This window comes from Pempheris klunzingeri, chromosome 17, assembly GCF_042242105.1.
Source record: "Pempheris klunzingeri isolate RE-2024b chromosome 17, fPemKlu1.hap1, whole genome shotgun sequence".
Lineage (NCBI taxonomy): Eukaryota > Metazoa > Chordata > Actinopteri > Acropomatiformes > Pempheridae > Pempheris > Pempheris klunzingeri.
In genome coordinates, this window is record NC_092028.1 from 20,237,166 (window position 1) to 20,264,876 (window position 27,711).

The following is a 27,711-nucleotide window of genomic DNA, read 5'->3' on the forward strand; positions in this document are numbered from 1 at the left end:
ATTAGAAAAATATGATTTCAAATATGATTTTTTTTTTCCTTTTTACAGTTGATGAATGGTGTTGTTACCTATACTGAAGAAAACAAGGAATTAACTACCTAAAAGAGAAGCTATGACTTTAGATGTGGTAAACGTTCAAGTGGCAAACAAAAAGCCTTTAGTGGCAACAGTATTATATTATTATCATTATATATCTACAGATGAGCAGCCTGGCCTGTGATTGGCTGGAGACCAGTTCAGGGTGAAGTCTGCTGGGATTGGCTCCAGCTGCCCCGCGACCCTGATGGATAAGCAGTATAAATAATGGATGGATGGATGAGCAGCCCGTCCAGTTTCCTCTGTGTATAAACAGTAGTATAATCCAGACATTGTTTGTTAAATTAATTCATTTCATACTTCATCCTTAGCTTCTGTTTTTCATTTGGGATTAATTTTTTTTAAAGGTGAAGATTTTTTTTCACTTCTTGTGTCTAAAGTCCAGTCTTGAATACATGTGTTTTCATTCTAAATACATTATCTGTCATGTTATTTGGTTGTAATCATAGACGAAGAGTTTGTTTGCTTTGCATGTTCTTTTATTTGCTCTTGAGACAAAAACAAAGAGCTTTTAAACAAATGATGTGATGGTCTTCTGCTGCAGGTCTCTAGTGGTACTGCCTTCCCAGGGAGGACACCACCACGGCCAGGAACTTCTGGAAAGCTGCCTGGACTTCACCGGTGAAGTTTGAGCCCATCTGACCAGCGACCACGATGGTCAGGCAGTCAGACAGCAGCTGCAGCACAACGAGCATCAAGGAAACATTAAGATTAAGGCGACTCCTTTCAGGGGATTCTCAGACAATGTGGAGAAAACACTTTTATGAACTTTACCCTGAAGTTGTCAGGATCCACGTGCAGTTTCTCGGAGTGCAGCACGCTCAGCTCTGCGTAGGTGTCCTTGATGTTGTCCATGTTGTTCATGGCCCGGTCCAGACCGTGCAGGATGGTTGTTCCGTGCTTTGCAACCAGCGGATTGGCAATGATCGCAGCTGCGTTGTAGAGGTTTCCGAAGTTGCCGAAGTACCTCTGAGTCCAGGGGTAGACCACCAGACACCTGAGGAGACACGTTACGAGTCAGATTAAGACACGAGAGCTGTGAGCCATTAGAATAAACATGTGTGCATTCAGTCCACCCATAATAAACCCAGCATCGTACCTGGAGAGGGTTGCGGGCCCCACAAGATCATAGTCCAGCTTGGCGAAGATGTCCTTGATGGTGGCGCGCTCGAAGTCTGTCCACTCGACCATTTTGGCGGCTGTAGATTCTCCTGTGTATTTCAGTAGATCCTGTGTTCAACTGCGACAGACGCAACTTTTAAAGCAACCTCTCGTCCTGCCAGTGGCCGGGGATTGGACGGGCGGTGAGCCATAGCAGCGATAAGAGAAGGGTCCATCTGCGCCCCTCAGATTGTCTCAGATATACAAGAAATGCATGCCAAGTGGGCACGACAACGCCCTCACCCTCGATGATTTGCACAAAATTACTTAATGCAGAGTCCAAGTGTGCTTAAAGAAGTGGTTATAATATTTACAGAGGCTTATTCCCCCTTGTGGACGCATCTGTGGTCACACAAGCGCAGATTCCAGGCCTGGCAGAGGGACGCAGCCTGGTGTGTGCGCACAGGTGACCAAGATCACAGCAAAAGGCCCGTTTGTTTCCCAGAAACAGACACAATAACACAATAGCAGCAGAGTTTCCCAAAGCCAACCGTGAACATTAGGTCCTCGGAGAGCTCCCACATGTCCCGGGATCAGCACCCTGGACAGCGACACCGCAGAACATTTAATGATCACATTGGTCAATAATCTGATTAGATCCGCTGTTTTATGTGATGAGCAATTCTACTCTTCAACACTGAAGGACAACTTTTTAATGGCATTTCAGTTTCACACATGGGAGCAGCCACCGAGGCAGGGATCAGGCTCAGAAGAAGAAGAGCAGCAGCAACATTTAGGTTTTCCTCATGAAACAGAGCCCGTGTGTTGGTGCAGCCCTCCTCCTTCATGTCACTGCCTCTCCTGCTGGCCTCGTGGAGCACGTGGGGCTGACGTGGGTGGGTGTCACCCTGCAGACATCAGGTCATAGTGGGTGTTTTCTGGGTCATAAAAGTCAGAGTGTGGATCTCTCGGATCTGTCACTCAAGTAAAAGTAGTAACAAAACAGTGTTGAGATACTCAAGTTACTCTTCAACATCTGGAAGAAAATACATATAGATATATAAGAAATATTATAATAGAAGTCATGCATTCAAACTTCATTCAAATAACAACAAATATACTTAAAGTATGATAGATATTCTATCATATACTTGTAATTAATGGTGCATTCATGTCTCCATTATTTCAATGTTGTAGCAGGAAAAGTTAGAGATAATTATAATGACCTTAAACTGCTGGGAGTCTTAACCTACATGCTAATAATTAATAATAATGTATTAGTTTATTTATGATTTGTATTAATAATCGAAATCTGCAAACTAACTCCTCCCCTAAGTTATCAGATAATTGGAGTGGAAAGTACAGTATTCCCCCTGAAATGTTCCTTTCCACCACTGTTCATATTAATATGATTATAATGTGGTTTTAATTCATTTGTTTGTCTGATCTTGACGTATGTGAGTCTACATCTAAAACTGTAGATGTTTCAGTGACAGCCTGTCACCAGCTGCTAACAGGGAATCTAAAGTTCCCAGTGGAGCCTTTTCAATCGGCCTTGCTAAAGTTTTTACACACAAACACACTTGTGTTTATCTGACGGGGGCTGCAGCCCAACCTAGACCCCTTTGTGCAGCAGCCTATCTTGGGGAGGTCCCTGGGTGTGTCCACGCTTTGCCTCCAGCATAAAAACCCCTCACGGGTTGAGGGTCTTCACACATTCACCAACGAACAATCAAACCGACAAGATGACCACCCTCACTGAGAAGGACAAGAAGGCAGTCAGGGCCTTTTGGTCCAAAGTGTCTGGAAAGGCAGAGGCCATCGGTGCTGATGCTCTGTCCAGGTAAATATGACCCAAACCTGACGCTTTTAACCTGCTTGATTTCTCTGCACATGCACCCACTCATGTATCTACATGTTGTTGGCCAGGATGCTGATCGTGTACCCGCAGACCAAGACCTACTTCGCCCACTGGAAGGACCAGAGCCCCACCTCTGCCATGGCTAAGAAGCACGGGATTACCGTGATGTCCGGAGTGGCAGATGCTGTGACCAAAATCGACGACCTGAAGGGAGGTCTGCTGAACCTCAGCGAGCTGCACGCCTTCACTCTGCGTGTGGACCCTGCCAACTTCAAGGTGAGCTGCTCCTCACACTCTGGGTGCTGTGACAGATGTGTGATGGGTGCTAGAAACTCCTCATATGTGGCCTAACATCTGTGCGCTCGTGTTTGTTTCCACAGATCATTTCTCACAACATCCTTGTGGTCATGGCCATCATGTTCCCCGTTGACTTCACCCCTGAGGTCCATGTGGCTATGGACAAGTTCCTGGCTGCCCTGGCTCTGGCCCTGGCTGAGAAATACCGATAAACAGCAGGAGAAGATGACGGAGACTGCAGCATGAACTTATTGTTGCATATAATAAACGCATATGTGGAAAAAAAACATTCGTTTTTTGTGTTTTTGTGATGATTCTGTGTCATAAGGAGCACAGCCCAGAGTAAAATCTGCTGTTGTTGAACCATCTGTAGGCACTGATATCAGATCGACATTCACGTTTTACAGTTTAGTTGTGAAAATGAGGTGTTTTACTATGTTAGGACATAATTCAACACTTCAAATAACCAAGAAATCCTGTTTGCAATTCGGTTTTCCATGAACAGGTGACATTGAGGGTCTCAAACTCGACTAAATGTCCAATATTTTGGCAAAATCCCTTCAAGAAAAAAATAAAAAAAATGAAATACTAAGCGTCGAGCTTTCATTTTCATCATTAAAAACAGTGGAAAAGTGATGAAAAGTGACTCTGACATCATGTTTACGACCTCTGAATACATTCAAAAGGAAAAAAACATTATATTTATTTATATTTTGTAATTTCAGACTTTTTGTAAATAGGACATCATCTGGATAAGAAATTACACCATTGGAAAAAAATCTGAGTTTTAACTGTGATATTGCACCCAGATCATATGTTTCATTTTCAGTCAATAACAACAGTATTTTCTACCTAGAATATAATATATGTTAGATACTTTACAGGGGATAAACACACTGAAATAAACAGTGTGGTCCACAGCCAACTTTCCTTTTTTTTAAAATCACATTTTTTCAATGATTTCCATTATTTAATTAATTGTTTGGAATAAAAACACATTACAACTTGCCTTTAATTCAGTTTCAGCAGGTTAATGATTCATACAGTTTAACACTGTTCAACACCACTAATGGTATTAAAATTTCAAACAAGCAAAGTGTGAGCACAACATATTTATTAAACACATTTATTCTACACATTTATATAGATTATTATTATCATTGTAGAAGTAATGGTATTGGTATTATAATTCGGCTTGCACCATAATAATAATAATAAGAATTATTATTATTATTATTATTATTATTATATATAATTTTTTTTGTTACTATATTTTCTTAAAACATGACATAACCCATATTTTTTTTTAGTATAACCACATATTAGTATTTTTTGTTTTGTTTTATAGACAATCTTTTATGACAAATGAAAGTAACGTCTTATTATCACTAGCAAAAGTAGTGATATAATAGAGTGTTGTATCATATTATGGGAATTATACCTTATTGATTTATTCTATATATATATATATATTTAAATGATAAATTTGGTATCCAGCTTTCAACACTTTACTGCCATGTGAGCTCACACAGTCAGAAGAGGTTTCACTAATATTGAGACTCTTCACGGACTCTTCAGTACAAAGGCTACACACAGAGAGTTTGTTTGATTTGCATGTTCTTTTATTTGCGTTTGAGACAAAAACAAAGAGCCTTCAAACAAATGATGTGATGGTCTTCTGCTGCAGGTCTCTAGTGGTACTGCCTTCCCAGGGAGGACACCACCACGGCCAGGAACTTCTGGAAAGCTGCCTGGACTTCACCGGTGAAGTCTGAGCCCATCTGACCGGCGACCACGATGGTCAGGCAGTCAGACAGCAGCTGCAGCACAACGAGCATCAAGGAAACATTAAGATTAAGGCGACTCCTTTCAGGGGATTCTCAGACAGTGTGGAGAAAACACTTTTATGAACTTTACCTTGAAGTTGTCAGGATCCACGTGCAGTTTCTCGGAGTGCAGCACGCTCAGCTCTGCGTAGGTGTCCTTGATGTTGTCCATGTTGTTCATGGCCCGGTCCAGACCGTGCAGGATGGTTGTTCCGTGCTTTGCAACCAGCGGGTTGGCAATGATCGCAGCTGCGTTGTAGAGGTTTCCAAAGTTGCCGAAGTACCTCTGAGTCCAGGGGTAGACCACCAGACACCTGAGGAGACACGTTACGAGTCAGATTAAGACACGAGAGCTGTGAGCCATTAGAATAAACATGTGTGCATTCAGTCCACCCATAGTAAACCCAGCATCGTACCTGGAGAGGGTTGCGGGCCCCACGAGATCATAGTCCAGCTTGGCGAAGATGTCCTTGATGGTGGCGCGCTCGAAGTCTGTCCACTCGACCATTTTGACGGCTGTAGATTTCCTTGCTCTTGTCAGTAAATCCTGTCCTCACCGGTGCCAGATGCGGCTTTTAAAGCAACCCTGCACCCCTCCCAAACCCGGGGTGGGCGGTGGGTTGGACAAATGCTCGTGGATCTGGAGCGCAGATAAGGATATCTGCACCTTCTAGATTGTTTCTGAGACAAAAATAGAAACGGGTTTAGTTGTGGTGGTTCAGCACTATTATCTCCAGTGTCAGACCCAAAGGTGCAGGCTGAGATGAGAATGGGGCTGCATGACTTTAGGAGATCTTACAGGCTTTGTTTTTTTATAACTTCACAGACAGTGGTGGTGCAGTATGACCTCCAAACCAGCTTCACACCGGAGGGGGCGCTTCAATCCGAGGTTTTACACCGTTTTTACAGCACATTCCCTCCTGCAGTCTGTGACTTCTAATACATTATTGTCTCTGTAACAACAATAAGTGAAGATAAGCTACTTGAGGAGTGGATCTTTGATGAACTTTTCTTCAAACATTGCTTATTTTCAGTGCTGTGTTCTTCTGCTGATTGTGTCCAATGTGTTCTTTGTTCTATGTTCTAGTCTTTCTTGTCACTCGCACAATACGTCAAATAGGAAATATCTTATGAAAACGAAAAGATAAAGTGAAATACATGCTTGGACCTGTGCACCACAGACAGCTGTATGTGTGAGCGAGAGACACTGAAAATGTGGTGTTTATAATAAATGTATATTTTTTTTAAATTAAAAGATCTTCTCCATAACGATACATTGATCACACGCAGATCAAACAGCATATAAAAGAAATATCTTACAATTAAAGGCTGCAGATGAATGCAGTGACAGGGTGATGTGGTCCAATAAGTGAACATTCATATGAGTTTTATTTGTGTTAATCAAAAGAGAAAGTGCCTGTTATGTATATTAATCTACAGTTTAAACAGAATCAAAATGTTCTAATAAAACAGACAAGACTGAAAATCAGATGAAAGAACTAATTTTATTATTATAGAAGCTCCTACAGATTGAAAGTGTTGTTGACATTGTTCAAGCATCTTTTTAAAACTGGGACTCAAGTGTTCTTTTATTAAAGGAGGAGGAGATTAAACACTTTGATTCAACATCACAGTTCAATACTTTTATGCTGTATTCATTCATTTCTACACTGTTGCCCATAAAGTTGGAATAATTGTTCAATACCCCCAATTTTGTTAAAGCCTGAATACACAGTTAATTCTGGTTTAAGTTTCACTGTGATATGTTTGGAAGAGTTTGATCAACAGAGTTGAGAAGATAAACACTTTATTTATCAAGAATAAATCTCATTGTCACAATCATTTCATGAGAAGAGGTAAAAAAAACATCTTAGTCCAACTTTATGGGCAACAGTGTATTTGAGGCTTATTGTTTTCATTCACATGTAGTGGGAGGTAAAAGTGACTGCACACTCTTATATCTCACTCTTATTAACAGCAACAATCTCTTCACATGTTTTTTTTGTTACCCTTAAAGTTGTCAGGATCCAGTCATGCATGCAGCATGACTGGGGAGTACAATGTTAAATAACATATAGATAGTATAGATGGGAACAAAACTGGAAAGTCTCATGTTTGTAAGTCATGCTGGAGATTTGTGGCTCAGAGTCTAAAAACCTTATTTTGAGAAAACTGCCTTTAAAGATATACATTTAGGTGAAATCTACAGATCTACAGTCCTGCTCGTGGTGCTGGGTTATTAGGCTGTATGCATTAAGACGTTCAGGCTTCATCAGCTGGCTTTGTGGGTGGTATTTTCTAAATCCTGTCAAACTACTTATAGCTGCGAAATTCTCGATGTAAATTAGCGGCACAGCTCGTCCAATCAGAGGCCTCCTGGTCTGAGAGGCGGTGCAGTCTCAGATATTCCGAAAGACGCCTGTGATCACAGAACTCTTTTGACAAAAAGCCAAAACTTTGGCAGCGTTGACAGATGCTGACCCCCTCCCTGTGGAGACAGATCGGTGTTTGGTTGGTCAGAGTGTCTGCACCTCCCAGATTAGGTGAGGGTGTGAGTGTGAGAAGTGTTATAGGCTTTGGTGTTTACAGCTGCACAGACAATACACGTGCCCCACGATCAAGTTCATGTGACACCACCAGCAGAGGGCGCTTCAGTGGAGGGTGGACGGTCTAATGCAGAAAAGAACAGCGAGAATTAGTGGGTTATTCCTAGAAACTGCTCTTGCTGTTACACGGAATTCTGAGAGGATAGCTGCTGAAAATGAACAGGCAGGGTTGGTGGGTAGATTTTCTATTTCACCTGGCAGAGGTGTGAGGTCATCTGTTGCACTAACCTCTCTGTGGTGTTTCCTGACTGTGGGCGTTTCACGTTTCACGCCCAGTTTACTGAGCCCAATCAGCTGGTAGTGAGGCGGTGACCAGCCTGAGTGTGAATCACTAAATAGGCCTCAGCCCAAGTGTCCCACCGGGACAGTATTACAGATGGGAGTCATTTGGATTTGTGGAATCATCATCAGGAAGAAAATAAAAAATTTGGTTACAATTTTCAAGCTGATATATTCTGAATATTCATATTCACGTAAAACAACAAGTTATATGTAACAATGTTATTATGCAATGAATAAATAAATGCGCACATTTGGAGAATTGGTCTGAGTGTTTCTTCACCACGCTGATACTCCATGTTGTCCCACTGACTTCAGTAGAACTGGGACCAAGCAGAGCGTTGGAATGTTGCTGTCATGACGTCACGACGCAGAGGGACCCACGCCGGCTGGAATTCTCCCAAACAATGTAGAACGTTGTCTTGTTTTTATGACGCTCAATTCTGTGACGTGACAATGACGAAGTATTAGAAGTAGAGGACAACATAAATTATTTTTTTTACCAGGAACACAGCAGATGCTGTTTTGTGGTAATACTTATAAATCTGAATGTCCTTGTTAAACTTAATAATGACACAGTGTCGCCTGTGATAAATAGCACAGTACGTTTAAATGTAGTGTTTGTTTTAGTCGAAATAATCCATTCATTCATATTTTAACTCAAACTCAAAAACAATTCATTTGAGTTCAGGTCAATGAGGCCATAAACAGTGTAACCTATTTCTATGGAGTTACCTCTCTGTAAAAAGCTTTGAGTGAATTTATATTTCTGTCGGTTAAGGAGTGTGTGGATCTGGGGGCTTTTATTTTGAAGGAAAGGGGTGAAAGGTGGGTGCGTGTGGGGTGCCTATGGAGGCACCCAAGAGTGGGAGTTCAGCTCAGGTGGCAGAGCTTCCGTGTTTCTGTCTTGTAACTCTTGGCTACAACAGCAAATAGAAGTTCAAAACTTTTCATGTTCACAAGAACTTCAGCTGATAAACAGATCGAACACAACTTGGATGATAATATATGTATCTTATTATTATTATGGGTTTGTATTCGGCTGTGATAGGTGAAACTAATTAACACGAAAAAAACAAAACAGGAGGGTTAAAGAACTCTGAACGTAATTAAATTAAAAGTGAGTGAATTAACTTCAACCCCAAGTGAAAGTGTTGCCCCTCTGAGCGGATCCACCCTTCTGAAGGTTCCCCTCGATAAGCTGACTAATTGTTGGCAAATGTCCACCATGAATGACCTCAGTCTTGTGCTCACTGATAATCAAGTCCTTTTAATACTAATTTATTGTTGAGCCTGGATTTCAAATCAGTACGCCTGGACTGTCAAAGCTGTTCTCACCTTGTAGGTTAAACTCCCCTTATGCCCGTAAGTTCTCCATGCTTGGTCTATAAATTTAGATCATTTTGATTTACTTCTACATGAGCTTATTTTGGTGATGTGCTGTAGAGAACGAAACCATGACAAGCTTTTATTTCGGGAATAGTAGAAAAAGTCATCACTGAAACAAAGTCTTTTAGATGTGATTCATTTTAAGTCCTGTGCCACTTCAGGGTCGTGTTAACTCTGTTATTTTTGATAATTGTGTATTTCTTTTGCCTATTTTTATATCTCTGTTTATTGTTTGTATATTTCATATGGGAGAGGTCAGACGGAACTTTGCCGTATAATGACAATAAACCTGATTCTGATTCTGAAGATTGTCCAGTTTCCACAAATCTGAAGCAGGTGACCCCACACAGGGGCTTAATTCTTCTTTTGGCAAATTGATTAATTAACTGTGGTCTTCTTGACCTTACAAGCTTCAGTCCATCATTTTCAGTGGCTGTCATTGGAAAGTTGTGCTTTAGATTTTTTTAAATAGCTTTTTATGTCTTTAAGGGTGAAAAAAAATTGAAAATGACTCATGACTAACATGTGGTTTGGTCAAATGAGTCTTCAGAGCCATCAGGACAGGGTTTTTTTTTTTTTTTTTTTTTATTTGTGTGTGAGTGTTTATCTCATGCAAGCTGCAGCATATCATTTGGAGTTAATCCAAATGCCACGCAGCCATATCTCGGAGGAGGCTCGGGTGTGCCCATGCTCACATTTTGTGTATAAAAACAAGCACGGTGTGGGCTGACCGCGACTTATTGCTCCAAGCAAATAATCGACATCCAAGATGAGCCTCACTGAGAAGGACAAGAAGGTAGTCAAGGCCTTTTGGTCCAAAGTGTCTGGAAGGGCAGGAGACATCGGTGCTGATGCTCTGTCCAGGTAAATATGACCCAAACCTGACGCTTTTAACCTGCTTGATTTCTCTGCACATGCACCCACTCATGTATCTACATGTTGTTGGCCAGGATGCTGATCGTGTATCCGCAGACCAAGACCTACTTCGCCCACTGGAAGGACCAGAGCCCCACCTCTCCCATGGCTAAGAAGCACGGGATGACCGTGATGTCCGGAGTGGCAGATGCTGTGACCAAAATCGACAACCTGACATCAGGTCTGCTGAGTCTCAGCGAGCTGCACGCCTTCACCCTGCGTGTGGACCCTGCCAACTTCAAGGTAGATGATCATCACCTGTGCCATGGTGAAGGTTTGGGCACATTTGGTATAATGGAAATAAGGGCAACTCAGCAGGTGAACAGGGTTAAAACAAGCTGACTTACATTAAGACATCGAATCGAATTGAATACTAATGTTCACAAACTCATGTTGCTGAGATATTAGAGATTAGATAGAATAGAGATTTTTTTTGTCACACTATAAATCAGAGAATACTACTGTAACAAAAGCCATAAGAAAACAATTTTCATCATGTCTTTAGGAATAAAATGTGATGTAAACCAGGCTGTAAATGATATATAGACAAAACCCTCAGTAGAAACCTTCATAATACAGATACAGGAATAAAACTGGAATGCTTGGTGCTGTGTAAGTGGAGATTTCTGGCTCAGAGAATGAGAAAACAACCTTTACAGGGTTTAATTTGGGAGAAACTGCAGACACAAAGAGGCAGAGTGTAGTAAAATAAACGTGTAAATGTGCATTTGGATGTTTTCTTTCCACTTGGCGCGTTCTCAAATCTCAAAATCGACCAGAGCATGAAAACATGATGTCCTTGCCTGGAGTGTTAAGGCCAACATAAAAGGTTAAACTGAGATTCAGACGGAAAAACACTTTCCTAAGGACTGACGATTGGGTTAATCCTCATTATCTTCTTTCCACAGATTATTTCTCACAACATTCTTGTGGTCATGGCCATCATGTTCCCCGTCGACTTCACCCCTGAGGTCCACGTGGCTATGGACAAGTTCCTGGCTGCCCTGGCTCGTGCCCTGTCTGACAAGTACAGATAAGCTGTGGGACAGGAGCAGACAGCAGCATGAGCTTCTCTGTCAGCCTGAATTTGAATTAAAGATCAAATGCAGTGAAACTGTTGTGTGTTTTGGTTTGTGAGATGGAGTGGGTTTCTGAGTAGTAGATTAAAGTGGTTTCAAGTGAAGTCAACAGTACACATTTAGTGGAATTAAGATTAAATTAAAACTGGAATAAAGGGTTTCCGTACATCTGAAGAAACAAATGTCTTACGGGGATAAAGTTGACCCAGTATGGATTTGTTTTACTTCGTCCCAATGAGGGTGTTCTTCTTATAGCACTTTGGGTTTCTGTGCTTTTTTATTTTCACTTTAGCCTCCCTTAACTACCACATTTCAAAGAGAATCGTCACCATAATGTATTGAATTATACTGTTTATTATCATTTACTTTTACTCAACTAAAGGTTTAAATGCTGGACTTTTTTTTAACATTGTGACACTGCGTAGAGTAGGGCAGTGGGTATTTCAGATTTGCCAAAATGATAAGGAAAGGACAAATCTGCACTGCTCAGATTGTGTCTGCAGCTGTGGGAATAGATATTGCTGATTGCATTACGTGTGCAACTTGTCTGCCATGATCATAAACAAAGCATATATTACTCATGCAGTCAGAAGGTTTACTCCTATACTACTCTTTCTTTCTCAGGCTAATACTTTTTATTATTATGATACTCAATTAAAATTAAAACACTAGTGCAAAAGCAGGAATAATCAAATAGTAGTTAGTTAGCAACCAAATATTTAGCTGACTCTGGTCCAATCAGGTGTTTCCAGGGCTGAGAGGTGTGATCACTGGATATTTAATAAAAACCTCCAAAAGAGGTTTGTGTGAAGCCTCAAAGCTCCCAAATGCGCCACCTAGCGGATATAATGAAACATGGACACTATTTATTGGACGTTAGTCATCACTGTCCTTTAGATGAGATGAAATATAAACCAAGAGAGCACATTTAAATGTAGACGATGTGCAGAGCTGCCAAATACATAATAATAATTAGTAATTTGTTGTCAGATTGAATCATATCTTAAAATCACACGACTGTGATTGTTTTTGTAAATGCCTTTATGAAACCTTGTTTTAGGCAACACGTTGCTTTTAATGTTGCTTGATTTGATCAATAATCATTAAGTTGAATAGATAGATAGATAGATAGATAGATAGATAGATAGATAGATAGATAGATAGATAGATAGATAGATAGATAGATAGATAGATAAGGGGGAACCTTATTTCCGTGCTCTCTGTTCCAGCCGGACGTTTTTCAATGTGACACAAAACAATCGCAACAGTACACGGATGAGCGGTAGGGAATTCCTGGTGTCCAGGCTTCCTAATTAAACCCATTTCGCCTGTAATTCAGTCGGTGTTTGTGTATGGCACACCTTAACACCAGCATCTCCTGCTACACGCTACCTTTCACGGCTTGGTCGTAGCTAACGGACAGCTCGCGACCGACTTTATTGTGTCGCAGCTAACGCGAAGTTAGCTAGGATGCTAACATGATGTTTAACCCGTCAGCCGGGCTACCAGATGGATACCGAAAATCCATGTACAGTCAGCCACAGAATAACGTTTACAAAACTGGAGATAAAACAAGTCCCATTAGCGTCATACTGGTTAGCTCTGGCAGCCGAGGGAACAAACTCCTGTTCCGGTATCCTTTCCAGAGAGTGGCCGACTGTCCGTCTTCTCTCTCAGGTAGGCGTAGCATGAAGTTATTCAGTGTTTATTCAGGAAAACCTGTGCCTTACTTCTACCTGTGTACACACACACAGAGGTTACAGTGTGATTCAGTCCAACACAACAGCCCGGAGATTTATTTTAGCTCCATAGTTCAAAGCAGACTGGGATTTCTTTCAGTTTGTGTTGAGGAAATCCACTTGTGACCACAGTTCCTCTTTTGTTGCACTGATTTAACTGTGATTAAGTGACTGTCCTTGTCAGTGTACCTTTGATTTTGTCCAGGAATTAGTTAAACACACAGTAGAATAGAGTTATGCCTTAAAAGTATGTAAAGAATGAGGTGCCAGATGCTGGAAAACTGTAAAAAGTACCAGAACATGTGTCAACATCTTGTCTGTTGTGGCTCTTAAATCTCAAAGCAACGTGTATTTTTCTAATTGGCATCAATAATCATGTGAACTAATGTTGTTATTTTTGTCCACAAGCTAAACAGCGGAGTCCATATGCACTGAACACAACCGGGGATGGTCTGGAAGATCAGGATGGTGATTCAAGGTATTTTATTTAGTCTTCATTAAACGTTACCGGCTTTGTAAGTTTGTTTTGGTGAAATTGCCTGTAGGTGGACACACAGCTAAAGGTTGTGAGATTGTTTTCCTCCCTGCTGCATTTGATCTTATTTTATTTTTTTCAAAAACCTCATTGTGTCTTTCAAGAACAATTGAAGAGCTGGCCAGTGGTGAATTTAATCCATGTGGTTGAGCTGCTCCTCAAAATTAACATAAAAAACAAAACAAAATGCTGTATGGGTGGTGCTTCGAAACCTAAATCCATAACCTCACCATGTCCATGAACATCTGAGCTGCTTTTTTCAATATGCTCGCTTGTTTGAACTGCATTATTATTATTATCTTCTCTAGTAGTGAGAAGCTGTTTATTGTTCCTACGTAAAGGATTTCATACAATGTGTTTTTAAGTTATAAGTCGGACATGTTGGGACAAGACAATCATAGAAAATGGTAAGATTACAAACAGGAATTGGTCAGAGATACAAATTAGGATGTTGGCAGCGTTGCATCCCTTCTTGTTTTTACAAAAGCTAAGAAATGAGAAGGGATGGCTCGTTTACCCGCCAGCAGAAGAACATGAGAATAAATATAACCACTGAAATCAGCACAAACATGCAGCATGTAAAAAAAAAGAAAAAGGGTTTATTATAGATATGGAACACAATGCCTTATAATATATCCACAAATGGACAATATCAGAAAAGGTAAACATTGCTATAGTCACTGCTAGTACGCTGGTTGCTGTTTGTGTTGTCTGTCTCTCTCTGTCTCTCTCTCTCTCTCTCTCTGTCCAACCTCCACCCAACGCAGACCCTTACAGAAGCCGCCCACATTGATCCTGGGTCTGTTTGAGGTTTCTTCCCGTTAAAGGGGAGTTCTTCCTCCACTGTTGCTCAATATAACATCTGATGCTGCTCATGTGGGAATTCTTGAATCCTTAATTTTGAATTCATGAATCATTGGGTCTCTCTCTAATTAAAGAGTTTGGTCTAGACCTGCTCTTCATGTAAAGCGTCTTGAGATAACGCTGTTGTGATTTGGCGCTATATAAATAAAGATTGATTGATTGATTGATTGAAACATTGAGATGACCATATAAAAGCTGAATATTACCTGCAATGTGTTGCAAACAAGTGTTGTAAAAAACTATAAAAAATAGAAATCTACAAATGCAGATAAACTGTGACACTCAGAGTTTCTTTCTCTCGGTTATTCACGCTGAGCAGCACTGATTGCGGCAGAAGAATTGGCAAAAGCACTTGAACTCCTCTCTGTTTGCTGATGAAAAATGTCAGACAGAGAATCCTTCAGTCTTTTCTGCTGTTTCCCCCCGAGAGCATTCATTTTTTCATCGTGCTGCTGCTTTATGGATGGTGATGCTGGTCAGTCACTGGCTAGTTGAAATTGATCACAAGCCTGTTAGAAGCAGCCACAAGCGAGCAATCAGTTAACTCTCACCAGGCGTGATCAGATAAAACACAAAATCACTAAATCTTTTTTTTTTTGTCATTCACTCACTTTCATTGTGTGTAGTCCAGTTTTACAACTTTTAGTGGGACAGCAGAGCCTCATAAACATTATTTGACTTTAGAATCAATTCTAGCTTAAACTGGGACTCAAGTATATTAGATACGTGTTATATTTTTATCTTATATAACCTGCCCGCACCATTTTTAACAGTTAGTTGTCCAATGATATAGAAGTATAAAGTGATTCTTAGTATTTCAATGGCTGGCTATGACCGCATAATGTAGTTTCACGGTACTGTTTGAGTAATACTAACATTTAAGTTGCCTTTACGACAGATTCACGCTGCCGTCTGAACTCACAAATTGTAAAATGCACATTTTTCAACATTAATGCCATGAAGGCTTTGTTGGCGATTTGCTTGAACATCACATCACGTCACAAATGTTTGTTCGGGTTGTTTTGATGTCCATTTTATGCATTCAGCCCAACTGTGTGTTGCATTTTCCCTTTTGTTTGCTTTTTTCTTCTGTTTTATGGCCCAATTCCCATTTCAGAGAACAATCTCCACTAACTGACGAACAGTTGGTAGCAGGGTAAGACCAAAATCATTCTAAACCACCTTTTCTTTGCTTAGATCACCCCTGTCTTTTTTTATCCCCTTCTTTTCCTATTTTGTGTCCTATTTGGATCCCCAACCCTAATCTCAGTGAAATCCTTGTAAAGTATCAGTAGCAGATCCAGTGAATCAGTGCTTTGGTTAATTCGGGATTCCAGTTTTGCTTTCCTCTGTACTGTATGCCTTTTTGAAAACGTGTATACTTCATTATTGTAATTAGTTTTAATTCACGTTGATTATATTACCTCTAGCATGTAGACATAGCTTTACAAAACAAATGCAAACCACAACAACACGACTACTTCACATTCTTTTCATATTGTGTTGGTGGGGTAAGTTTATAGTGTGTCTTAATTTTTTCTGGACGTTAACGCTTTGATTTTTATCCCTTTGATTGCAGCATGAGTTACTTAAGACAAACCAGCATGAGTCTTTCACATTCTTCATTCATACAGCGACTTCACTGTCTCTGCAAGGAGGCCTCTTCCTCTTTTCTCCTCTTCAGTAGCCACACGAGCTTTTTTGTTTATGTACTCTCATTGTCGAGTTACAGGCAGATGCATCTGATTAACGCAACCCCTCTTATAGACAGGAATGCGAAAAATGCAATCAAAACAGAGCTAATTCAAACACCTGTTAATTGTCCCAGCTGCTTCTGTGCTGTGCCCTCTCATCCCACCCTGCACACTCCTCTAATCGGGTCTGTGCTTCCTTCTCAAAGGTTCTCGGACATCATCCTCGCCACCATCCTCGCCACCAAATCTGATATGTGTGGAAAGAAGTTTGAACTGAAGATAGACAATGTTCGATTTGTGGGTCACCCTACTCTCCTGCAGCATCCTCCCGTCATTCAGGTCAGGACCAAACTGGCTTTTTTGAAGATGTTATTTATATTTCCTGAGGTCAGATAGCTTGTTTTTAGAGTGTATTGGTTGTTAAATTAAATGAACTTCTGGTAAAATAAACAGTTGCATTTATAGTAACATTTTTTTGACACCATGAATGTGCTTGAAAATGGCTTGAATTAAAAGCTGCACAAACGAACAACAAAGATTATCATAGACCTCAGTCAACACTCACAAAAAGGTTTGATAAAGGCTGATTTATTGAGTTGTGAACTGAGCTTCTTCTCAAAGCAAGCATTCCTGTTTCATAGATGTAGATTTACCTTTTTTTTTTTAACGTGTTTTGCAGGTTTCTAAGACAGATCCTTCACCTAAGAGAGAAATGCCTACGATGATCTTGTTTAATGTGGTGTTTGCACTCAGGGTATGTAAAGACTTTTCATTTAGGTTTTAAGAGACGCTTGTTTTGCTTTAGTCCACCAGTTGAAATAAGTTGTGTTTAAATGGTAATTCTGATGAATGAACTTGATGCCTTTATTTTAATTGATGGCACAATTAAGTCTGCAGTCTGTGGGTGGGACACACATAGACTGTGTGTTTGGATAATGTGTGTGTTCAGTGAATGGGAGGACTGTGTGTGAGTGATAATATTCCAGTATACTCTATCTGAGAGAGCATGGGAACTCAGCAGGGGGGATGGGCCAGTTAAAAATGCTTAATCATGCTACCCAACCTTTCCTGCCTGTGCTGAGTCATCGTAAGTCCCAGTACAGCTGAGATGGGGCGAGAAGTGCTCAGTCATGTTTTGTCAGTGTTTGCCGAGCAACTGTGGTATTTTTGCCATGAACATTTCCACGGAATAAATATGTTTTCACAATTATTTTAGTGTATCTTCTAAATTCATTTCACAGTATTGAACTATTACATTTTTAATGGACTTCATTAAATTATTTCATGTTAATCTATATGTTGAGTAATTTATTACAGAGTTATTTTATTGGATAACATTACAAGTAATGGTTGGTGCAGATCAAGCTAATAAACTGTTAACTAACTGTCAATTAAACATAATAATAAGTATTCTGTATTAAATATACATACTTAGATATTTAGCATGAGCGTAGTTTGAGTTATGTGTGATATTATTTCAAAGATTTCATGTATTTGTAAGTGTGTTAGATGCTGAGATCTTTAGCTTACATAAAGCAGCTCAAAAATCATTCAGATATTAAAAGCGTGCGTATGTTAGTTATCAGTCAACGGGCTGAAAATGCTAATTTACCTCGATTAAAGCTCTGATGTTGTAAATGCAGCGTGAAAGGCATTTCTAAACGTTTTCGGCCTCTGCAGGCGAATGCTGACCCGTCCGTCATCAGCTGCATGCACAACTTGTCGCGCCGCATCGCAATCGCCCTGCAGCATGAGGAGCGGCGCTGCCAGTACCTGACCAGAGAGGCCAAACTCATGCTGGCCGTCCAGGAAGAGATCACCACCATGACTGAGAGTGAGACACACACCTCACAGATGACTGCAATCACTGCTCCGTCTCTGTATTTAATATTTATTATAGAGCAGTGTAGTCAGTATACAACAAATAAGTGTATATTTTGACAGTATTCTCTGTTTTTTCTGATCTAAGCGAATGGAAGCCCTCAGTCCCCATTTAGACAAATCCTTCCCAAGTGTAAGCTGGCCAGGGACCTGAAGGAGGCTTATGACAGGTGTGTGTGATTTAGCTTATTACACGTTTTTTTTGTTTTGTTATATCTGCCTTTTTCTTACCGTGCAGAATATAGATTCATTCATATAGCTGACTCACATGTTTATGTTTTTGCAGCCTTTGTACAACTGGTGTGGTGCGACTACATATTAACAACTGGCTCGAGGTCAGCTTCTGTTTACCTCACAAGATCCACAGGATTGGCGGCAACCATATCCCCCCAGAGGCGTTAGAGTGCAGCCTTAAGGCTATAAGGTGCGCTGTCATTTATATGTACAGCATGTTGTTTTATTTGCCTTTGGATGTCTTGTAATTATAAAATATAACATTTTATTTGAGTAGCAGTATAGCAGACAGGTAATTAAATAATAACAGGGCAGACACCCCCGGCTTTTACACTCTTCTGTGAGGGTTTAACTTTAAAAATGAAACTTCTGGCAACACCCAAATCAGCAGTTGTGGGCTGTGACACTTAAGCTGGTCTATCACAACCACCACAGATACATGACATCCTTCTCAAAGCATAAACACACGAAGGGAGTGCTGACAGGTGTTATTACAGATAAAGCCTCTTAAATACAATGTTTACAGTGATATTCAGATATTATACACATATTACCACATTTTAATTTACTATGTAAGATATTTATAGCATTTACTATTAGTTTTTAGTATAGTTTCATTCTTTTTTGCACACAATTAGACCATTTCCTATTTACCCTAATTTTTATCCTGTTGCTCTACATAATTCCTTTATTTCTGAATGAACCTTAAAGCAGCGTATTGTTAATTTGTTGAAGTCATGCCAAACTGCAAAATGAGTCTGAACATCCTGTATCGACCTGTCTGAGGAAAAAAAACAATACGAAGTGATAAACTCATGACCTCACTACACACACTCACATTTAGTCAGCCGGCCTGTAGAGACTGTAGAGTCTTTAACAGCTGATAATAAATGTATGAGCTTCAGTATGAACTCACTATTTAGAGCACATGTAGAAACGGAGTTACGTTTTCTGTGATCCATACTGCCACCTATTGTTGCTTCAGCATGCTTACATCAGAATCGTGATCAACTTCTACCTCTGCTTTTGATTCTGTCTTCTAATTGTAATAGCTGTGTAGAAAAAAACATTTTATTTTAACTAATCAGACAGTTTGAGCTCTCAGATACAACATAGTTGCTCTGTACATGAATAAAGCTGATTCCTTCTATTGAGATTCTTTAGGCTTTAACTACATGTTGTCTGATCCTGCAGACCCTATCATGCCCTGCTGCTGCTGGAAAGCGAGAAGGCACTGATGAGCCAGCTTCCTCTGGACTGCTCGCCCGCGATGGTGCGCCTCATCAAAACCTGCTCAGCTGTGAAAAACCTGCAGCAGCTCGCGCAGGACGCCGACCTGGCCTTACTTCAGGTGCGAAACAGTCACATCGCATCACCTGCATCACCGCTGAACCGCACAAGACATTCTCTGCTCTCAAAGGACATTTATCTTCTAATTTGAAGCACTTTTTCGTAATCAGAAAATAGTACTGCATACATTTATTAAGCTCATTCAGCAATTGCAACCTTTTATTTAGATGTAATATACCTGGGTTATAAATGTGCAATACAGGCGATGGATCTAGATCTTGATTAGCTTTATGTAACAAAACTGATAGAAATGGAAAAAGGTGCAAAAAGTCCAACAATAAGAATGATATCATATTGTATGTCTGGAAAGTTACAGTTACCACAGAGGTTACTGTGTTGTTGTTTACTGCCCTCTAGTGGACAACATGTGTTCATTTTAGGCAAATCTTAGACTGCAAAAGTGTGAGTGATGCAAGAAGTTCTTGTATCTTCCTTCTACAGTTGGTTTTCATTTGCAAAGCACTTTGTAGTGTAGACCGTCTCATTTCATATCACTTATTGTAGATTATTTGCAACTATTTTTTCCTTCTCAGATCTTTCAGATTGCTGCTCACTTGGTTTATTGGGGCAAAGCGATCATCATATACCCGCTATGTGAGAACAATGTCTACATGCTGTCTCCTCATGCCAACATCTGCCTGTGAGTGTTCATGATATCGAAGTATCGAGGTCATTATTTGTCATTTTACAGCACAGCATTGCACAAAGAAATGATAGTTGTAGTCCAACTTCATGGTCCCTTCATGTTTATAGAACATAAAATTAAAAAGAATAACCCAATATATAAACAGTTATCTATGTACATGTGCATACTTATACATGTAGACACCCAGGAAAGAATTCTGCTGTGCTATTTTTGATTTTGTGCCTTGAATGTAAACAGCAGGAACAAGATGGTGCTGACAATATGGTCTTCATCTTCACATTTAAAGTTCAGCATTTTGAAAACTCTGTCAACTTTGACTGCGTTTGAGCACCAGGAATCATTGATGTAAACACAGAGCCAAACGGTGTACTGATTACTGTAGAGCTAATGAACCGTAACATTGCTGAGCACTCATCCATACACAGGTCTTAAAAACACATGTGTTCTGTTATTAAATACAGATTTCAAAGCCTTTGCTGTTAAAGAACTGATTCAGGCCATTTACAGCACTTGTCATAGTTTTTCCTTTACATTGTGGAAAATTAGTCTTTAAAAAAAAAAGCTGTGTTAATGGAAAAGCTCTCTCTCTGGACAGATACTCACCATTGGCTGAGCACTTTGCCCAGCAGTTTCCTGGTCATGACCTGCCCTCCATGTTAGCCAAGTTCTCGCTGCCTGTCTCACTGGCCGAGTTCAGAAACCCCCTGGAAGCTCCTGCACAGGAGGTAAGACTGCAAATACAAATACACAGCTAATAACCGCGCTGCTCCACATTCACTACACATATACTGTAAGCCAGCTAGTAATTAGTATCAAATATTTCTTAAAATATTTCTCTATATAGAAAATGAAATAAAAGATAGCAATATTATGAATGACCCTCTCACTTATAGTTACTTACACCATATTTAGAATATTTTCTCAGCTTTGCATTGCCATCAGACAGACTTGTGGATGAGGAACTGAAGCTATTTGTTTGGGTCCAAACTAACCATATAAAACTCACAAAATAACTCAAACTATCTAACCGAGGGTTCGGTGGACCAGCAGCCCCTGTTTTCTACCAGGTAAAATGACTTACAACCCCACCTGAAATCATCCAAACTGTCCCTTTTAAGGTTCGGTCGTAAATCTCTAATATAAATAGGTCTATTTCTGTAAATTTAGATACTGCATTGTAAGAGCAGAACCATCTGCTGTTCTCCGACCCATCTTGTTTTGGCAGAGCTGCTTGTACGTTGGTGATGAATTATAAATGGCAGAAGGACATCAGCTCCAGCGCCTGCAGCCTCCATTTTTCATGAGAACAAGATCAGAGTCGTGGCTTTTTCTTTTGGCTCTATTTTGAGCTTGTATGGTACCCATGGCTGATTTAAAATATATTTGTCCTGCTTTGCACGTGAGCGTGATCACGAGCGTCACTTGTTCGCTGTTAATTCTGTACTCAGCTGTGATGCAGTTTGCTGCTCTGCTCATGACCAGGCCCAGCTGATCCAGATGGTGGTGTGGATGCTCCAGCGCCGCCTGCTCATACAGCTGCACACTTACGTCTGCCTGCTGGTACCGCCCAGTGAGGATGAGCCCGGGTTGAGGGATGAGGACCCTCCACTGGCAGCCCGAGTAGGAGGTCGCAGTCTCAGCACCCCTAGCGCGCTCAGCTTTGGCTCCCCAAGTATGTCCTCACTCAGCTCTCTCCTCTACCCAGCTCTTGCAGCCTGGACACACCACCCACCTGAGCGGCGCCTGTGCGACGTCGAACCTGTTGCTTTTTATCAGCAGCTACACAACCCTTGTGAGGAGCACGGCTCAGTTGCAGCTCAGCCAAGATTCAGCATCTCGCCTGTTTATTCTGGCACATGCGGTTCACAGCAAACAGAGCCAATGAGAAGGATCTGTTGAGGCTCATATTGACATCATACCACCAACATGACACCGTTCACTACAGTTTTAATGTATGTAGAATATGTCACAGACATTAAAATGGTCTATTTTTTTTAAACTCAACAATTCCTGCATTGGATTCAAATTAAAAGCCTTTTAGCGCAGGCAGGTTCTACGATGCACACACGCTGCTCAGGTATGCGGCTGAGAGATACAACAGGGTCGTACTGGTAATAGATAATCAATGATCTGTCTCCTTCCTGTATATATAGCCAGCAGTGACGACATGACCCTCACCAGTCCCAGTATGGACAACTCCAGTGCTGAGCTACTGCCTGGTGGGGACTCTCCGCTCAACAAGAGGATGACAGAGACGCTGCTTGCCAGCCTGTCAGAGCACGAGAGGCAGGTTATTCTTAACATCCCTGCTGCACAAAACCAAGAAGATCTACGGATGTTTGCCAGGTAATTAATCTGCCTATAACAGGAGCCTGGTGTGTATTCTGTGCTCCATTTGTCAGTGAATTAAATGTGCGCAACTGTCAGTCAGATTAAAGGCCCCTTTACACTGTGTGTCGACGGTAGTGAGAGAAACATGGTAAAATCTTCATCTGCAGTCGGCAGTTGGATGCAGTGGTCCTAGATTACACTGTGAGACGCGTCCACTGATGGCTAATTTGAAGTTTTGGCAACCAAAGACAGCCGGTGACCAAATTCTCACAATGTGTCTGCTAATAGGACTCATGTCTGCAAACCAAGCAGTCAGAATACGACATGAACTGATGCAGAAGATGATGTTTTTGAATTTAGTTTAGGGAAAAAGATTGTGGGACAGAAGACTATGGCCAAAGCTGTTGTTTTTTAAAACATGGAGTGAGCTGATCTCTCATGTGCTTTTTTCTGTTTACATCACAGCGTTACAAAACACCACACACTCATCCCACAATCTGACACGCCTCAAATTGATATCATACAGTCTGACATCAATGGCGACCGAGATTGTATTAAACCTTTTATTTTGTGCGGTGTGACCTGCAATAAACTTACATGATTGCGGATGTCGAACAGTCTGAAGGCGCCTTAACAGCTGGGTTAAGTTTTAGTGACTGACTCATGATGTTATAAATCAGTGTTTATGCTGTGTCTCTTAGGAAATAAGAAGATCTTTGTGCATTAGTTGGGAAAATCAAGTTATTTTAATTGCATTCATAGGAAATTTAACTGGCTTGTGTGTCAAGATAATTTGCCAATAGAAAATGTCTAAAAGCTTATCAATCTGGTAAACAGCGTTGTGTGCTGCCCACTTCACACTAATGACTTATGTCATCAGAGCTGCAAACGTCCTTTCTCACGGTTGATTTACGCAGGTAATGACTCAGTGAAACTCCAGCTCTCAACCCATTTCTCTGCCTGTTATGTTGACTGCTTCCAGGCTGCTTCACTATTTCCGAGGACATCACCACCTGGAAGAGATTATGTACAATGAGAACATGAGGCGCTCGCAGCTCAAGACACTCTTTGACAAGTTCCGCAGTGTCCTTGTGGTGACCAACCACGAGGATCCCATTATTTCAATCTTTCAGTCACCCATGGAGTAATGGCACAGAGACTGTATCAGCTCTCACCAACGGGAAAAGATAATAACTGTGCCCACAGCCAAGTGCTATCGCTCAGCAATGTGCTTTTAAAATGAAGTGATACCGTGATTGCATTAATGTGTGCAGATTTACAAAATGTAGAGTTTTTCCTTTATGAGCCAATGCTTGTTTACAATATTAAATTATTTTGTACATAACAGAAACGCCTGAACTGTTTGCTGAGAATACTGGAAAGATTGACAGGGGTTAAACTTCACCTTCCCCTGTCCCAGATGTGTTAGATCATCTGTTCTGACCACGGAGGGGCACAGTGAGTAATGATCATTCCAGACCTCCAGCTACCTCGCCTCAGGAATCCCAGAGGTGGGAGAGAGAGACAGCAAGAAAGGGAAGACTCTAAACATCAGACGGGCTGTTTTTGCTTTGAGAGAAGCAGAGCGTTCCAAACATCTGTGAAATCACTGAGAGGAGAATTTCCCAAGTATGAATGTTTATTAAAAACCACAGATGGAAGACCCAAACAAAAAAAGACTCAGGGGTGAGTGAGGTACTTTTCAGAACTGACATTTGTCACATTGAGTCTAATCTATGACTTTCCAGGACAGTTTTTCATCCGTGCCATAAATACGCTGTGATGAAATAAGTAGCAGCGTACAAACTGGATGAGAAATATTTTGTATAATAATTTGAATTTAGACTTTCAACCAGTCTTGAAGGTCAAGATTCCATCTCACCTTAATAACAATTACAAAATTATAAAAACACAATGAAGAATTATTTCAAAATGTATTAATTTCATGTGTGTGTGTAAGAAGTAGTTTATCCCGGCAAGTCAAACAGGAATTTTTTAGGTTTTTATGTCCCCACAGGGAACAGATGGTAGTTTCAGTGCTGCTCTTGTTAAGTCCTTTTGACATTGTGCTGTCCTGTGTCCGCCTGCACATCTGAGGGACCTAAATCGTTTCCAGACAGAGACTCTCTTTCTGCTTTTTTATTCACAACGCTAACGCAGGGGTGCCCACGAAGATAAAACCGCCACAGCTTCTCGGCCCATTCCCCGTGGGACTCAATTCCAATGCGCGTTGCTGATACCACATCGAGGGGTCCTGCTGGATTTGTGTCGGGGTCCCTCTCCAGCCACACCTCGGGGTCTGAGGCTAGGTCTCGACGGTCAAAACAGCGGGGTACATTAAGAGCCTGGCACAGCTTCGAAGGCCCGTTGCAGAGCTCTTTGTCCTTCAGTTGTCGGGCTCCCTCTTTGCGTCTGGCTGCCCTCAGCTGCCTCATGGTGGGCTGACCCTGCAGGGGCTCCAGGGAGCGCAGCAGCACAGCAGCACCCTCCCCTGTGAAACAGCACACAATATGCATCAGTCAGCAGGGCTCCACTCTGTCTCCTTCCTTTTGCCCTTTACTCACTGCAGATAGAAAACACCCCGTATACATTTACTGTGCTATCAATGATAACCACTCGAAAGGTTGTTTTTTTTTAGTGCAATTTAGACATTTTGGGCTTTTTTGCCTCCATAACATGCCTTCTTTCAGACAAGTGGGAAGAAAACAAACAAAATACACATTGAGGTTTTTATTTTTCTAAATTTTGTCTATTTGCGTCTGCTGATTTCTCCTTAATTCATATCTTTAAAGGCTGTTTTCTCAAAATGAGTTTTTTCTCACTCTCCACTTCAGCAGCTCTTACAGACACCAAACTCTCCAGTTTTCTTTCTCTTTATATTCTGAAGGTTCTTACAGAGGTGTTTGTTCATATATCAACATTTTATCCTAAAACATGGCAAAATTGTCTTTTTTAAGGCCGTTGACAGTATTTTCTGATTTATGATGTGATAAAAAATATTTAATATTTTATTTAAGATTTCTGTTCTTGAAATATATACAAATTAGTGCACATTTAATCAAATAATTCTGCATTTTCAGCTAAACATACAATTCCAAGGAAACCTGTAATACAAAAAACAATTGACCTAATGTAACTAATCAACTGGGGAAGTTTATTGTGATGTTTTTTTTTTACCCTATTCACCTGTAGTGTCTCCCCTTGAACCAGAAAATGCTTTGAAATAATTTTCTTGTGTTTGCATGCATCAATAGGTAAAATGACTATCCTTTGCTGGGTAATGCCTTTACCTTCACTCGACACGTTCATACAGAGGTAGATGCCATAGATGGGATAAACATAGATGGTGCCAGGCTTCATAAACATGGCTGTGTTCCTCTCAGTGCGTTTGCCTCCTGCTGAGTGTGAAGCTTTGTCCTCCCCTCCAAGGTAAGCTTCAGTCTCCACTATTCTCCCCCGCAGCTCAGTACCGTCTGCACACCTGCGGACCAACACCTGCAGGGACAAAGACCAAGACAGATTATGTTTTTATTTTGATTAATTATGTGATAAGGCAAATAGTATACAGACCCATTTCCACCGCTGCGATGAAAAAAAAAAAGTCAGAATAATGAGAAACCTTCTTGAAATAATGACTTTCTATCTCAAAATAATGACACATTTTCTCAAGTCCTTATTTTGAGACAGTTTTTATCATTGTTTTAATAGCTTGTTATTTTGAGATTCTACTTTTGAGAAAGTTTGCCATTATAAAGATTTTTTTTTTATTCAATCAAAAAGGGCTTCGATACGAATGTGAATATTCTCAGTTTTTCCAATATGATGATAAACTAAAACCTTTGTTAATGGACCCAGAAAACTAAACATGATGTGACCTGGGCTCTGGTAAGATGTAATGATTATATTTCACTATTTGCTGACACTTAATACAGCATAACATTAATCAATTAATGCTGACAATAATCTTAAATTGCAGTCCTACAGAAACTTAATGAAATACAAAGTTGTTTAATTAGATTGAAGTGCTGACAGACTGGACAAAGGGTGTAATCCTGTAGCAGCAGCCCTCATGAATACACATGGACCTAAAACCCTCTCAGCTGTACTGAGCTTTATGTGGCTGCATTACCTTCCCGAGAAAAGCTTTAGCCAAACTGATGCAAGGCTGGTTGAAAAACTCCTCTCCTAATCTGTGCTGCAGGTCATTCTTGGTGAAATAGTGGCTTCGCTCCGTCTCAACACTTTCGTTTTCACACTGAATTCGCTTCTGCAGCTTGGCAGGTGACACCTTTGGTTTATTTACTGCTCCTTCAGCTGCTAGCATCGTCCTTTTCCTCCCTGCCATAGCTTTAACTTTAGCGTTACAGCGAAATACTTCGGGATAAAAATTGGAAACACCTTTACGACACCGTCACTAACTTTTTAAATCACGTCCGTAGCATTTCTATTTAGTTTTTAAGCCATTTACTTCATAATTTACTTGCGTGTTGTGGTAGCAAATGCTAGCGCTAACAATCCGGAAGTAAATGATGATGTTTAGTTTTTCTTAAAGGGGCCGCGCACATTTTCTGGCTGAAGGAGTAACGACTGTTTGACTGTTGATTATGTATTGATGATGTTGAAATTCAGTGTTTCGTGTTGAGGCTGTGAGGAAATAGGTCCATCTTGTGTTTGTTCTGCAGAAATCTCAAGCATGCCTTCACAGTCCAAAGATTTCTTCCTGCTACACATGACAGCCAAATGTGCAGATAGGTCAAACCTCCCAAATAGTGTTTTTTTTTTTTTTTCTTTTTTCTGCTGCTGTCTTATCTTTTCAGCCTCATTTGAAAACAGAGTGCTCTAATAGCAGTTTATATATAGAGCTGGTGTGCTCATGCTTGCCTGTGCCCAGGAAGTGGATGGCGCCAGTTTGGCCCCAGGCACTGTGGGTCCATGTGGTTCTCTGGAAGACTAACAGTGTGTGACAAGGTGTCATGCCACGGACTACA

The 27,711-nt window shown here is 40.7% G+C and overlaps 6 protein-coding genes across 8 annotated transcripts; 3 read left to right on the forward strand and 3 right to left on the reverse strand.

The window, feature by feature from the left end:
* Positions 1 to 553: 553 nt before the first annotated feature.
* On the reverse strand, positions 554 to 1,349 carry LOC139216196 (hemoglobin subunit beta-2-like). The gene is made up of 3 exons (XM_070847264.1): positions 1,196 to 1,349; positions 871 to 1,093; positions 554 to 773 (listed from the first exon to the last, which is right to left on the reverse strand). The coding sequence occupies exons 1-3, from the start codon at positions 1,285 to 1,287 to the stop codon at positions 645 to 647; spliced, it is 444 nt and encodes a 147-aa protein (XP_070703365.1). The 5' UTR covers positions 1,288 to 1,349; the 3' UTR covers positions 554 to 644.
* Positions 1,350 to 2,882: 1,533 nt separating this feature from the next.
* Positions 2,883 to 3,642, forward strand: LOC139216364 (hemoglobin embryonic subunit alpha-like). Its single transcript, XM_070847457.1, has 3 exons — positions 2,883 to 3,040; positions 3,127 to 3,334; positions 3,439 to 3,642. Exons 1-3 carry the CDS (start codon positions 2,943 to 2,945, stop codon positions 3,565 to 3,567), a joined length of 435 nt encoding a protein of 144 aa, XP_070703558.1. The 5' UTR covers positions 2,883 to 2,942; the 3' UTR covers positions 3,568 to 3,642.
* A 1,313-nt stretch (positions 3,643 to 4,955) lies between these two features.
* Positions 4,956 to 5,750, reverse strand: LOC139216214 (hemoglobin subunit beta-2). The gene is made up of 3 exons (XM_070847287.1): positions 5,598 to 5,750; positions 5,273 to 5,495; positions 4,956 to 5,175 (listed from the first exon to the last, which is right to left on the reverse strand). The coding sequence occupies exons 1-3, from the start codon at positions 5,687 to 5,689 to the stop codon at positions 5,047 to 5,049; spliced, it is 444 nt and encodes a 147-aa protein (XP_070703388.1). The 5' UTR covers positions 5,690 to 5,750; the 3' UTR covers positions 4,956 to 5,046.
* Positions 5,751 to 10,161: 4,411 nt separating this feature from the next.
* Positions 10,162 to 11,484, forward strand: LOC139216211 (hemoglobin embryonic subunit alpha-like). Its single transcript, XM_070847282.1, has 3 exons — positions 10,162 to 10,319; positions 10,406 to 10,613; positions 11,279 to 11,484. Exons 1-3 carry the CDS (start codon positions 10,225 to 10,227, stop codon positions 11,405 to 11,407), a joined length of 432 nt encoding a protein of 143 aa, XP_070703383.1. The 5' UTR covers positions 10,162 to 10,224; the 3' UTR covers positions 11,408 to 11,484.
* Positions 11,485 to 12,861: 1,377 nt separating this feature from the next.
* nprl3 (NPR3-like, GATOR1 complex subunit) lies at positions 12,862 to 24,380 on the forward strand. Of its 3 annotated transcripts, XM_070848164.1 has the most exons (14): positions 12,862 to 13,126; positions 13,597 to 13,666; positions 15,705 to 15,743; positions 16,488 to 16,620; positions 16,961 to 17,035; positions 17,962 to 18,115; positions 18,251 to 18,332; positions 18,449 to 18,586; positions 19,591 to 19,747; positions 20,280 to 20,386; positions 20,988 to 21,117; positions 21,875 to 22,064; positions 22,546 to 22,738; positions 23,706 to 24,380. In XM_070848164.1, exons 1-14 carry the CDS (start codon positions 12,928 to 12,930, stop codon positions 23,869 to 23,871), a joined length of 1,833 nt encoding a protein of 610 aa, XP_070704265.1. In that variant the 5' UTR covers positions 12,862 to 12,927; the 3' UTR covers positions 23,872 to 24,380. The 3 variants fall into 3 exon arrangements, with proteins under 3 accessions (XP_070704265.1, XP_070704266.1, XP_070704264.1); XM_070848165.1 differs by lacking the exon at positions 15,705 to 15,743; XM_070848163.1 differs by lacking the exons at positions 12,862 to 13,126; positions 13,597 to 13,666 and having other exon boundaries at positions 15,465 to 16,620.
* Positions 24,381 to 24,476: 96 nt separating this feature from the next.
* On the reverse strand, positions 24,477 to 27,220 carry mpg (N-methylpurine DNA glycosylase). Its single transcript, XM_070848166.1, has 3 exons — positions 26,853 to 27,220; positions 26,014 to 26,218; positions 24,477 to 25,214 (listed from the first exon to the last, which is right to left on the reverse strand). Exons 1-3 carry the CDS (start codon positions 27,066 to 27,068, stop codon positions 24,772 to 24,774), a joined length of 864 nt encoding a protein of 287 aa, XP_070704267.1. The 5' UTR covers positions 27,069 to 27,220; the 3' UTR covers positions 24,477 to 24,771.
* Between the last annotated feature and the right edge of the window lie 491 nt (positions 27,221 to 27,711).

What these genes read in the sequence shown, in the direction of transcription:
- LOC139216196 (XM_070847264.1), bottom strand. Translation starts at nt 1,287, where the DNA reads ATGGTCGAGTGGACAGACTTCGAGCGCGCCACCATCAAGGACATCTTC. An exon ending in GGGCCCGCAACCCTCTCCAG is followed by an intron (nt 1,094 to 1,195) that starts GTACGATGCTGG and finishes GTGTCTCCTCAG; the next exon opens with GTGTCTGGTGGTCTACCCCT. An exon ending in TGGATCCTGACAACTTCAGG is followed by an intron (nt 774 to 870) that starts GTAAAGTTCATA and finishes GTTGTGCTGCAG; the next exon opens with CTGCTGTCTGACTGCCTGAC.
- LOC139216364 (XM_070847457.1), top strand. Translation starts at nt 2,943, where the DNA reads ATGACCACCCTCACTGAGAAGGACAAGAAGGCAGTCAGGGCCTTTTGG. An exon ending in GGTGCTGATGCTCTGTCCAG is followed by an intron (nt 3,041 to 3,126) that starts GTAAATATGACC and finishes GTTGTTGGCCAG; the next exon opens with GATGCTGATCGTGTACCCGC. An exon ending in TGGACCCTGCCAACTTCAAG is followed by an intron (nt 3,335 to 3,438) that starts GTGAGCTGCTCC and finishes TTGTTTCCACAG; the next exon opens with ATCATTTCTCACAACATCCT.
- LOC139216214 (XM_070847287.1), bottom strand. Translation starts at nt 5,689, where the DNA reads ATGGTCGAGTGGACAGACTTCGAGCGCGCCACCATCAAGGACATCTTC. An exon ending in GGGCCCGCAACCCTCTCCAG is followed by an intron (nt 5,496 to 5,597) that starts GTACGATGCTGG and finishes GTGTCTCCTCAG; the next exon opens with GTGTCTGGTGGTCTACCCCT. An exon ending in TGGATCCTGACAACTTCAAG is followed by an intron (nt 5,176 to 5,272) that starts GTAAAGTTCATA and finishes GTTGTGCTGCAG; the next exon opens with CTGCTGTCTGACTGCCTGAC.
- LOC139216211 (XM_070847282.1), top strand. Translation starts at nt 10,225, where the DNA reads ATGAGCCTCACTGAGAAGGACAAGAAGGTAGTCAAGGCCTTTTGGTCC. An exon ending in GGTGCTGATGCTCTGTCCAG is followed by an intron (nt 10,320 to 10,405) that starts GTAAATATGACC and finishes GTTGTTGGCCAG; the next exon opens with GATGCTGATCGTGTATCCGC. An exon ending in TGGACCCTGCCAACTTCAAG is followed by an intron (nt 10,614 to 11,278) that starts GTAGATGATCAT and finishes TTCTTTCCACAG; the next exon opens with ATTATTTCTCACAACATTCT.
- nprl3 (XM_070848163.1), top strand. Translation starts at nt 16,168, where the DNA reads ATGAGTTACTTAAGACAAACCAGCATGAGTCTTTCACATTCTTCATTC. An exon ending in ATGTGGTGTTTGCACTCAGG is followed by an intron (nt 17,036 to 17,961) that starts GTATGTAAAGAC and finishes CGGCCTCTGCAG; the next exon opens with GCGAATGCTGACCCGTCCGT. An exon ending in TGGAAGCTCCTGCACAGGAG is followed by an intron (nt 21,118 to 21,874) that starts GTAAGACTGCAA and finishes GCTCATGACCAG; the next exon opens with GCCCAGCTGATCCAGATGGT.
- mpg (XM_070848166.1), bottom strand. Translation starts at nt 27,068, where the DNA reads ATGGCAGGGAGGAAAAGGACGATGCTAGCAGCTGAAGGAGCAGTAAAT. An exon ending in CTAAAGCTTTTCTCGGGAAG is followed by an intron (nt 26,219 to 26,852) that starts GTAATGCAGCCA and finishes TTGTCCCTGCAG; the next exon opens with GTGTTGGTCCGCAGGTGTGC. An exon ending in TATGAACGTGTCGAGTGAAG is followed by an intron (nt 25,215 to 26,013) that starts GTAAAGGCATTA and finishes GCTGTTTCACAG; the next exon opens with GGGAGGGTGCTGCTGTGCTG.